The sequence below is a fragment of the Melanerpes formicivorus genome, unplaced genomic scaffold (assembly GCF_026170545.1).
Source record: "Melanerpes formicivorus ecotype bairdi unplaced genomic scaffold, bMelFor1.0.p_v2 SCAF_2, whole genome shotgun sequence".
Classification (NCBI taxonomy): domain Eukaryota; kingdom Metazoa; phylum Chordata; class Aves; order Piciformes; family Picidae; genus Melanerpes; species Melanerpes formicivorus.
Window position 1 is genome coordinate 19,456,618 of NW_027142354.1, and position 12,469 is coordinate 19,469,086.

The following is a 12,469-nucleotide window of genomic DNA, read 5'->3' on the forward strand; positions in this document are numbered from 1 at the left end:
AGAAAATTACAATGACTGTGAAATTAACAGTGAAATCATGGGTTGATCGTCAAGGGGTAAAAAGAGGGGGAAAAATCAACTGGGGTTTTATAGTCACCTTAATTTTGGTATTTTTTAGCTATTAGTTGGTGAATTAAGGGAACATTAAAGTTTGTGATGATATGAGGGATTGAAAAGATTGTGATTTTTCTCAAATGGTAAAAATGTTTGAAGATAGTTGCAGATAAGAATGGACCGCCTTGGTTAGTGTTCATGATTTATCATGAAGTTGCAGAATGAGAGAGGAATAGAAAGATGCTAGCTGTTTGAAGATGAGACTAGAATATAGATTTTTTTTTTCTAAAAAAGACAGAGATGATGTTGTATCTTTCAGATGAAAGCCCTACCTATTTTAATGTTGTGACTAATAATAATAGTTCAGTGATATGATGATAACTGATGATAGCATTTGTGAAGTAATCAGTGAATGCCTGTGAGTTTGAAATAGATTCCTTAGGTAAACTGAGAGCAAGAGAAAAGATTTGTATGAGAAAGAAAAGAGGAGGATTGATGTACGACTCTTGTAATCATTACTTTTAGTAGCTAAGAATACTGGATATTAGAAAATGCTCATTATAAAAATATTATATTGTGTTATACTACAAGTTAGTTGAAATTTTCACTTGTTTTGATATTGTAAGTATAATAAGACTTATAATATGCACTGTATTATCTTTAGATACAGAATGCTGCTGCAGGGAAGCATATAGTAAAATGTTTGATTTAGCTTGCCAATCTTTTTATTTGTGCTGCTGTATGTTTCTGAGGGATTATGCTTAAATTATAAGGAGGATAAGAAAAATACTTCTGATATTAGAACAAATACCAGTATGAAAGGTTTATAATAATAATCCGTGGGTGTACAGGAATTTTTTCTTACTAAGATAGTCTTTCTCTTTCATGAGTCTCTGTAAAAATCCTTTTTTGTAGATAAAATAATGCCCAGAGTATAATTTCTGTTCTTTAGAAACGTTTTGCCCGGTACATCTCTCTTTGCAGAATGCTTGGAGCAGTAGGGAGAAAGGTAATAAACCAGTGCTAAAGAGGAGGACGGGACACATGACACTGGCATGATGTTTTTCTGTACAACATCAAAGAATACTTAATCATAAAACTTTGACAACAAATAGCTTATAGCAAATACTTAAGTCATCTTTTTTTTTTTTTCCCCTTTGCAAAGTTATGAATACTGAGACATTGATGCAAATTTCTTTTTTTATATATAGATTGCATTTATTACCTGTGTTACTTGCATGGATTTCCAACTATATTATTGCTACTATATGAATACAGGTTTTATGAATTATTTCATATTATATGAGGAAGCATTCTAAAAGTATGCACATATCAAGCTGTACTGGTGTTTTTGTATTTTTACTGGTGTCTCTTAATAGTATTCTCTGCTGTTGTGCTATCGATCTCAAATCTGTGTAGGTGTATCAAGGTGTGAAGAAGCATGGCTTTTTGCAGCCACACATGTTGGCAGAGCAGGATGTGGTCATTACCACATACGACGTCCTCCGCACTGAGCTGAACTATGTAGATATACCCCACAGTAACAGCAAAGATGGGCGCCGTTTCAGGAACCAGAAGCGGTACATGGCCATCCCAAGCCCCTTAGTGGCAGTGGAATGGTGGAGGATCTGCCTTGATGAAGCACAAATGGTTGAGTGCACTACTGCAAAGGTATGACATTCCCAGTCATGTATTATTTAACTTGAAAAGGTTCTAGCAAGCTTATTGTAAATGATATAATAATCGCCTCCCCTTCTCCCTCTCTTAATGTTAAGTACAGTCATTTTTTCTCTAGAAGTGAATTTCCTGATGGAGGTATTTACTGTTAAATGGTTCTCTTGTTGGAATTTTGGCAAACTCTGAAGTATATCCGGCTCAAAAAGTACTTACAATCTACACTGACAGTTTAAGGAACTAGTTCACCATGTTGTATATGGTGTTTGATAGTTTCTAACAAGACACTAGCCTGTTCAGAGGTATAGATACACCCTTTGGGTCTAGGAGCTAAAGTAGTCATCAGCATGTCTGTAGACTCTAGGGCTGTAGTCTGCAGAGGGAGATTGTTTTAATTAGTATTTTTCCAGTCTTTTTTTCCCCAAAACAAAAGTAGTGCTTATGTAATGTCTTATATGCTTTTGTTATTTTACATACAGTTTTCTATTGCTAAATACTTACCTTTTCCAAACCCTTAATGCACTTGATTAGTTGGAACTGTGTGTGACTTTTATCAGCTTTCATTTAACATCAAAAATACTAACTTTTCGAAGATGTTGTACGAATAGTGCTTACAGGTCTGCTAATCATACAAACTGAAAGGATACTCAGACTTCTTAAAAATGAGGTCCTTGTGTTTTCAGACTGTGTTTCACCCTATCTGTTTTTCTTTTCCTACCACTGATTCTGTCTTCATTCATTAGGCTGCTGAAATGGCACTCCGTTTAAGTGGAGTCAATCGCTGGTGTGTTAGCGGCACTCCTGTGCAACGAGGATTAGAAGGTGAGATTTGGAGGAATTTTTTTGTAGCAACGTTGTCTGTGATTTTTCTGTGTGTTGATAGTCAGGTTTGAAGCAGTTAAAATGTCTGCAAGTTTTACTCTGACTTTGTAAGCCATAAACTTTAACCATGTTATAAAGCCATCAATAAATGTATCAATGTAAAAATCACAGAACTGAAATCTTATCTCCTCAAATTAAGCTAAACACTTTTTGGAGTAGAGAAGCTTTATGTCCAACAGTTGACTCCAAGTCTGCTCTTCAGTGTTCACGTAACTGAATGCAAGTATTAACCCTTCTCTAGTGCACCTAAAGATAGTCTACTCTGGCTACAGCATCCTTCTAACTATCAAATACAGCAATCAAGCTTTATTTGCTTTATGCATAGCCCTGTATGGATTACTGTGGGCATCAAGTGCCATGATTATGAATTCTAAAAATGGTACTAAAGCTTACTGAACTCATATTAAGTCCTTATGTAAGTGCATAATGAATTGAGATGCATGGTGTAGGGAGCTGCATTTTAGCAGGTGTCATTTATCTTGTCTCTTTTGTGAGGTGCTCAGGTTCTGTAGGCAGGCTTCAGGCAAAGATAGGAAAAAAGAAAAAGAACTGACTTCTTTTCTCTTTAATTGATTTAGAAATATGTGCTACACATGGAAAGAATGACTTTGAAAGTGAAAAATCAGTGTGTTTATGTGTATTTGTGAACTCTTGTTCAAATACTAAACTATCATTAAATATTGTAGATTAATTCATTATATAATTATGAATTGTATAATGATGCAACCTGATCTAGCTGAGGATGCCCCTGCTTACTGCAGAGGGGGTTAGACTAGATGACCTTTGGAGGTCCTTTCCAACCCAGACCATTCTATGATTCTATTAATTAAATTTATATATGCACTTACTAGTTGTGAGAATACATAGTTAATAAGCACTATAGAAGAAAGTGCTTGATTTGACCATCATGATTAACTTGTTCAAGTTTTTGTGTGATAATGTTGATTTAATACAAATCAAAAATGTCATGTTGTCCATAATACATGTTGACCAGGCACTCAGGAGGCTATACTGAGGAAACCCCCATCATATAGTGTGGCCAGCAGGAGCAGGGAGGTCATTGTGCCCCTGTAATCTGCATTGGTTAGGCCGCACCTTGAGTACTGTGTCCAGTTCTGGGCCCCTCAGTTTAGGAAGGACATCAAGACACTCAAACGTGTCCAGAGAAGGGCAGCAAGGCTTGTGAGAGGCCTTGAGCACAAGCCCTATGAGGAGAGGCTGAGGGAGCTGGGATTGTTTAGCCTGGAGAAGAGGAGGCTCAGGGATGACCTCATTGCTCTCTACAACTACCTGAAGGGTGGTTGTAGCCAGGAAGGGGTTGGTCTCTTCTCCCAGGCAACCAGCACCAGAACAAGGGGACACAGTCTCAAGCTGCGCCAGGGGTGGTTTAGGCTCGAGGTGAGGAGAAAGTTCTTCATGGAGAGAGTCATTCTTCATTGGAATGTGCTGCCCAGGGAGGTGGTGGAGTCACTGTCCCTGGAGGTGTTCAAGAGGAGATTGGACGTGGCACTTGGTGCCATGGTCTAGTCATGAGGTTGTGGTGACAGGCTGGACTCAATGATCTTCGAGGTCTCTTCCAACCTTTGTGATACTGTGATATAGGGGATGAAACATGTTTATTAATCTGAATACATGCTGCTGCTGCTGTAAGAAAATGGTATAGAACCTCTGGGTAAACAACTGCTTGCTGCATAGAAATGATTCCCAGGATTTTTCTTTCTTTGATCTGTATTTGGAGAACATCTTATGTCTTTCAGCTGAATACCAAAGTTACCATAAAGAACAGAATAGAAGAATAAAGAATGTAGCCACTAGATCTTAAAGAACTGTGCATAAGATACAATCATGTATTTCTGTTTCTACATTGTCCACATGCAGTATTTAAATGTGCCTCGGTATTTCTCCAGTAAGACTAGATACAAGCTTGAAGTGAGTACATCTTTAAATTCCAACCTCCAAAATGATGGGTTTCTGAGTTGGATGCAATTAACAATCAACAAGAAAAATGTGTTCTGTTAATTTCTTCTGCTGTAGTAGAAAGTGAAAGTTCCTTTTAGGTTGGTGGGCAACAGACAGTTGGTACACAGCAGGCTGTGAAGTAATGTTACGGAGCAATATTGTTTTACAAAACCTGGCAAACCCAGGTAACCATGTGCCATCGTGGTTTTTTGCCTCTCACCCTCTCTAGGAGTAGGCTTAAATTAATCTTTCTGTTCTGCTAAACTTGAAATGAGTTTCTCATAAATAGTTATATTTCAGCAAGTTCTGTGAAAACCAACAACTAGCTAAAGAAGAGAACCCCCACCTTCCCCCACCCAACCCCCTGCATCGAATTAGCTATTTTGGTGAGGGAATGACTGTAAAATGAGTGGAAAAGGTTACCGTTCTCTGAAAGTTAATTTTCTTTTTTTTTTTTTCCTGAGATAGATGAAATTGTAAAACACAAACATTGTGCACTACTTTCTTGTCTTTACAGATCTGTATGGATTAGTCCTTTTTCTTGGAGTCGATCCTTACTGGGTCAAACATTGGTGGGACCAGCTTTTATATCGACCTTACTGTAGGAAAAATCCTCAGCCTCTCTACAGTCTAATTGCCAAGATAATGTGGAGATCAGCAAAGAAGGATGTGATTGACCAAGTAAATAAGAGTTTTGGGGTTTAAAATTACTAAGCAACATTTATCAACAGATTTATTTGCAAATTTTTTTATTTTTTTTTTTAATTGCAGATTCAAATCCCCCCTCAGACAGAAAATGTACACTGGCTTCACTTTTCTCCTGTGGAGAGACACTTCTATCATCGCCAGCATGAGGTGTGCTGCCAAGATGCATTGGCAAAACTCAGGAAGATTTCAGACTGGACTCTTAAGCTTAGTAGCCTAGATAGAAGGACTGTGACTTCTATTCTGTACCCTTTGCTGCGGCTGAGGCAGGCCTGCTGTCATCCACAAGCTGTTCGAGGAGAGTTCTTGCCATTACAGAAAAGGTGAATTTCTGTCACTTTCTAAATAGCTTGTTTTATTCAAAGCAAAACTCTAATTGTCCCTAACAGGGAAAGATCTAGTACAGTTCTCAAACAATACTAATTTTATACTTCTTTAGTTAAACATGTAACTATGCCACACTAAACTGTCTGACCTCAGAAGCTGCATAGGATGTAGTAAGGCGTTTAGTGTAGTTTTTCTATTAAAGAACACTGAATACTATGTTGCTATGAGACAGTTGTTTCTGAAGTAATATTTTAACCATACCATGCTGATGTATACTAGGGTGTTGCAGGATAACAAACTGAGTGTGAAACAGTTTTAAATAAGCCTACTGATTTTCTTTTGTCTCTTAAAAATCCTCATGTTTATGAATGAGAACAACAGTCACAATGATTAAACAGAATGGGAATAAGTCTTTAATTCAAAGAAAATACAGACTTTGTAAATGTAGAAATGTAGATCCAAATTTGAAGGCTATTGAAATGCTTTTTTTTCCACTTTTTTTTTCTTTTTTTTTTTTCCTGCTTTCAAAATAATTTTCCTCACAAATACCCCGCAAATACCAGCTTGGTCTCAGTCATTGTTAGACCAAAAGCATGTTGCTAGTGCTCTTTGCAAAATATGGTTGCTACATTTTTGGGTCAGTTAAAGAGAGGATGTGAAAGAATGTGCAATTTCTATTCCAGACTCTCAGAACACTGGGTTGGGTTTTTTTAAACTGCAGGTAGGGAAGATCTTAAACTTTTAACACTAATCATGTTATTTCTACAGTTTGCTGGTGGTGTTCATCCATTCTATTTAGTCTCTTTCTGTCCCTTTATGAAGTTTTGTGTCCTAGTCTTTTCCCTTTCTTGTACAGGGCACCCATAGCTCCTAAGCAGCTGTAACTGACTTTGCACCTGCTTCTGCAGGGACCAATGGCAGGCACTGTGCTGCAGCGCTTTCTAATAGTGTGCTAGTGTGAAAGCAAGGACTCAAACATGGAAGAGATCATTATTTCCACTGGCCCATACAAGATTATTTACGCTAAAATGACCCAGTGAAATACAAATGAAACATGTTAACTGAGCTGAGTATGCTGAGGACAGTTTAGTACTGTGTTGTTTTGGATGGAATAGTTGCAGAGTAACTGTGGTTGCTTCTGGCTTCCTGAGGTCAGTGGTTTCATCCTGGTGGTGTCTGGTTTTGGTCATATGTAGGAGTATAATGAAGAAATTCTGCACTATGAACTTCAATGAATAAGAGAAATTTACTGAAACAAAGTTGATGCTGGAGCATATGTTTAACAGAAACTGACCTGAAACAAGAATGAGTTTGGAGCACATTCTATGCTAGATTTATTTATTTTTTATTTTTTCCCACTTGGGTAGTGAAGGCAGTAAATGATGACTTCTACTCAGCAAAAATACAGCCCTACCAGGGAGTTTCCTAGGCTCCCCTAAGTTGACTGAGTAAACTTCCTCACTTTTTTTTTGGTCTAAACTGGTAATCCTAGGCTGTGTATCAAATTGCATGCTTTATATGTATATCATTTGCTTTTATGTTTTTTTATTGTTGCTTGTTTATTTGGTGTGATTTTTTTCTTTTAACTGCTAATGGCTTTGAAAATGAAAGATAAGTAGTAATAGCAGAGGTATTGGAGTATGAGTGGCAAGTACTATATGTGTTTGCAGTACTTTGCAAAATTCAGCTAATTATAAATAATGTTGATTTAAAGCCTGCTCTAGTGTGCAGTGTATACTCAAGGAACGGTTTCTGCAAATGGAACTGTTGCGAGGAGGATACCAGCATACATTGGGCTTAGACTGTTCAGAAGTTATTTCACCTCTAGTCCACAGCAGTAAACATGAAATAGTAAATGCTTCTCCAGAAGGTGAATGAGGCTGATAAGCAGAGATTCAGGAAGAGGATAGGTCGGTCTCACAACTGGTCAAAGAAGCATCCTCTGGTCAAGTGTTGTAGACTGTTGTTGCCACTCTTGCCTGGAATCTTTACCACTTGGCCTTACTCCAAGCTATCTTTCATGCTTTATTCTGTGGTTTCTCATCTTGCTTCTTCCTCTTACCTCTCCGTTTCCTGTATTTTTATATTAGGCTAATTCTCTTCTGACTAAATTGCTCTCATGAATTACAAATGTTACAAACAAATGTAAGAAAGTCTAAAATGATACTTGCTAACCTTCACTGTCCTCAATTCACACATTTTCATCTTTACCTTGACAGCTCATGTATTTTCAATGTTTGAATTGGTAGCAAAGGGGATAAATGTAGTCTTTTGTACCTGTTTTAATTTGAACAGCTTGTATCAAAATGAAATCTATTTTTGCCTGTTTCCAGTTCATCACTGTAACAGATGGAACAAAGTATTTTGCCTTGTGAAAGATTATTTTCCCTAATTCTAATTTTCCTCTCATTTCTTACTTCTTTTTATTTTTAGAAGGTGTCAACCTCTTAACATACTTAAGTCAGGGTAAAGTTCTAGCTGGGGGGAAACCTGACAACTGGGGTTAATTTAATAAGTAAATAAATCTCAATTAAACATTTGTACAGTGTGTTGGATGTACGTAACAATCTTCCATGTTCCACAGGATGACAGTTTTCATTCTGTAGTACTGTGGGTTTGCTTCAAATCTGAGCCATTTGGTCTCCATTTCAGCACCATGACCATGGAGGAACTGTTAACCTCTCTGCAGAAAAAATGTCGAACTGAATGTGAGGAAGCTCACCGACAGTTGGTGTGTGCTCTTAATGGCTTAGCTGGTATCCATATCATTAAAGGTAAGACTGGATGGTTACAGCATACTCTTTACTCTTTTTTTTAGTAGGCTAATTAGGGTTTAGATGCCACCTTATAAAACCTTATTTATTTTTTTTATGATTCAAGGGAAAAGCCATAGTGTGTAACAAAAGCATGCATTCTAGGTGAGGGAGAAAAGAATTGGTGTCGTTTGGTGCATCTTTGACAAGTATTTTGGCTATTTTGTTTTGTATTCCTTCTTGATTCTATCATCTGTTTGTACTGGGAGGATAAAATAAGTCATCTTGTGTAACTGTACTTAGTCTGGTTTTGCTTTACGAGTAGTACTTTCTGGGCTTCCTTTGAGGTCCCAGCTGTGCAGACTGCTGCTTTGGCTGTGGAATCCCTTCACTGCTGCCTGCTATACAGCTCTGTCAGTGTAGTTTTTGTCTTATTTAGGAGGAGATAAATCTTTGAATGGCACTAAACAAAATAATAATAAATGAAAATGATTGAGTCGTGAATGTGGAAGAAAATGCCTCTTTGCCAAGTAATAAGTTTTCTGAAGTTGACAAACTGCTTGAATTTTTCTAGCTCATACTGAAGTCTATTTTCAAAGCAGAGAACAAGCAAACTGCCTGTTCTGTTTTTAACTTTCCTATTGAAAGACAAGTCTGTAGTTAGTATGTTTGAAATGCGTTGTGATGACTGCAGGGTGAAGATCTAGTTTTTCAGATAGAATTAAGTGCTTAAAAAGCCTTCTGTACAGATCAAATACTTCTGATATACACTGATAGCAAAGACTATGTCTGGCCTTTCTTGAAAAGCAGGCTGGCAAAAATTGCATCTGGTGAGGGGGAAAAAAAACAACCAGGTTTTAGGCAGAGTTCTGGTCAATAACTTCCAGTTTCCGTAGCCTCACTGTTGCACTCACTACACAAGCAAGGAGGAAGCACACCTTACATAGATACTAATAGGAAATGAACGTGTTTATAATTGAGATCTTACAGGTCTTATTGTTACCAGTGGGAAAAAAGTAATAATCACTTTGACTTGTTTCTACTGTGTTTTCATGCTTTTATGCACACCTTTCCACTGTCCTCCTGGGTCCAGAGGTCAGTGGTTTCATCCTGGGGTGTCTGCAATGGGTGGTTGTATACCACCTGGAGTTCTTTGTCAGGAGGAATGAAATGTTGGTGGTGACAGTTTCTTCTTTCTTATTCAAGGATCCAATTAGGGTCATTTTTATGTTTGCTAGCACACTTTCACACTTTTCTTCATTTGTCTGCACTCCATGTTAACACCAATTTAGTGTACGTGATGCCGTTTATGAATGTTACATACTATTTCTTTGTTCTCTTTGTTGTCCCTAAAACCAGTTTTGTCCAGCTGTAGGTCTGCATTTCTGTGGGTGAGTTGTTTGTAGCCATGTCTTCCTTATTCACTGCCAAGCCTGTGCACCATTTTTTAGCATCCCATGGCTGCATTCTACACTGCATCCTATATGTTTACTTTTCAAGGCCTCTGCTATTGTTACTAGGCCTGTATTTCTCTACATCATTGTGTTAGTTGTAAATATCTCATTCTACATGGAATAACTGCTTGTTACTGCTATCTGCAGAAAGCTGTACCACACTAAGATAAACAAAGTCTAAAGAAATAAACCAAAACCAACAACAAAAACAAAACACAAGGGAAAAAATCATCCACAGATATTTAGTGAAGTAGAGAAATTGCTGTCACAGCTAAGCCCAGTCCAGGCAGGTCAAGAAGGATTCAAAGGAGACCTGACATGCCTCAAGCTTGGGACCTTGCAGTTTCAGCACATAGCTTTTGGCTGTTGCTAGTAATGACAATACTCTATTGCAGGCATACACACTTACAACTGGCAACTGTTTCAATACAAGAAGCAGCAAATCTTGTTGAAATAGGGTTGTTATACTTCCAGATATGTAAGGAGATAATTTTTGGTTTACTCTGTTATCTGTCTTTATACATTTCATGTCTGTATCTTCTCCATGTTTTAAGAATAAGCAACTTTGTGTCAGTTGGGAAAAGAGAAATATTTTTTTTTTGCTGCTTTTCCATATGCAACTTCATTTTATTTTTTTTAATTGAAATTTATATAGTCTATTTTATGAAAAGTGGTTGTGATGTTAGCAGCTTACATCAATATTTATGCTCCTTGCATGTATTTAGTCATTTCTGCTTTTCTGAAGTAAGACACAGCTTTCATTGTTGTCACTGAAAGAGCGAATAACATGTTTGCAGTGCCAATCAGTAATGCGTCACTGCAGTGAGTTGTAGAGTGGGTTTTTTTTTCTTAATTTGAGAATTTTTGGACTTAGGCAACTGTGAATACATATTTTAAGATCAAGGAGCCTACAGATCTTGCCGTCATGAAAGATATTGAATTTGTAAACTGCTCTAGTCTTTGTAAAATATAATACTCTGTCTTTTTCCCATTTCCTGGTTTTTTTTGGCAGTAGGGGGGTGGCCTGCCATGAATAGGGAAGATTTGCTTCAAGACAAGCAGATATGCAGCCTCTCTGAAAACATCTTAGTATATTATGCTGGCCAGTCATGGCTGCTTATGTATTTAAAAACCAACACAGTATGTGTATGTTTTTGTTACACTTTTTTTTTAAGGAGAATACGCGCTGGCTGCTGAGCTGTACAGGGAAGTGTTACGATCATCTGAAGAGCACAAAGAAAAGCTCAAAACAGATTCATTGCAAGTGAGTGAGCATTCAAATATAAAGGAGACATAGTGGAGAACTAGAATACTTGTATTTCATTCCACAGGCCAGTCTTTTCTTTCTCCCAGTAGTGTGCTGAATGATTCTTTCAGCTTGCTGTCCTTATCACAGTCTTTGGAAAAAAAATCTGTCTGGTGACCTTTTAAAAAAAGCTACTGTGTTTCTCAGCTTTTGCTTGTGAGTGAACTCCACCTGCTGTTCTGCAACAAAGATAACAAGATGAATTCCTAGACATGTGTATGTGACTGCTCACATTAATGGCACTCTATTACATCTTACAAATACAGAATGCTGGGTTATCATTGGGAATGATATTAATGTTCCCAATGATAAAGAATAATAAAATTGTTGCATTGCATAAGATGTTCTCTGAAAGGAATTCAAAACATGGAGAAGAATCAAAATCAATTTTCTTTTCAGGCAATATATTAATACATTTTGAATACTTTATTAGAACTATTAATGTATCTTGTTGATAAAAAAGCAGTGTTTTTTGAAGTAACATCTTTTTATTTATTTTTCCAAGAAATATTAGTTCTAAATTAACCAAATTTCTTGTTAGCATACTAAAGTATTCAGAATGTTAGAGGTAAACAAGAAATGATCTATTGTGTATTTATTTACTTTGCTTGCTTCACTGAGTAAGTTATTATTTGATTGTCGTGTGATCGTACGGCTCTCTTGCACTTCTTTTGTGATTTCCCAGAGGCATTCTTCACTTAGCATATGTATATTAGCATAAATTTGTTTAATTAACAATATTATTATGAGCAGTTTAACTGTTCTACTGCATTATGAAATCAAATAAAGAATTGTAGTGTTGTTTTTTTCCTGAAAATATGCGCTGTCTTAATACTGCCTTGTGAATAAAACTCAATTTTTGATGAGTACCTCCTAGTTGTGAAGGCTTGTCTCTTTGAGAGAATGGTAAACCATTGCAGACCAGTGCTCTTCAGTGGCTGAGATAGTAATAGGTTCAAAGGTGAATCCAGGAGGTGAGAAAGGCACAAGTTCACGATACTGGAGGCTATATTAGTATGAGTTTATGGGAGATGTGCAGGAAGCATAATATTAGGGTTCTAGTTTGGAATATGTAGGATGAACCTAGGAAAGGGGAATAGACTTGCCTTATATAAACAATCAAGTTTATTTTCCCTAATAATAAACAAAAATGTGTTATTCAGTCATCTTTTATTTTAGAAACTTAAAAACTGTAAAAAAATATTGAAGCTCTTGGGACCTGTTTTTCTCCTTATACTTTATTTTGCTTTAAGTAGGCTAAGTGAAAGGTCTCCTTATAATATTGTGAAAGATATTTACAGAAGAGTGCGCTCTGAGATAACGAATTTATTTTCTGCAATGTTCAGGGGCTGATT

At 36.9% G+C, this 12,469-nt stretch overlaps 1 protein-coding gene across 1 annotated transcript in view; it reads left to right on the top strand.

The window, feature by feature from the left end:
* Nucleotides 1-12,469, top strand: part of SHPRH (SNF2 histone linker PHD RING helicase) — a 56,154-nt gene that overhangs the window by 18,719 nt on the left and 24,966 nt on the right. Inside the window, exons 10-15 of the mRNA XM_068152438.1 lie at nt 1,474-1,725; nt 2,472-2,550; nt 5,087-5,250; nt 5,341-5,597; nt 8,254-8,375; nt 10,984-11,072. Coding sequence (XP_068008539.1) covers nt 1,474-1,725; nt 2,472-2,550; nt 5,087-5,250; nt 5,341-5,597; nt 8,254-8,375; nt 10,984-11,072 — 963 coding nt within the window. The remainder of the gene's footprint in view (nt 1-1,473; nt 1,726-2,471; nt 2,551-5,086; nt 5,251-5,340; nt 5,598-8,253; nt 8,376-10,983; nt 11,073-12,469) is intronic.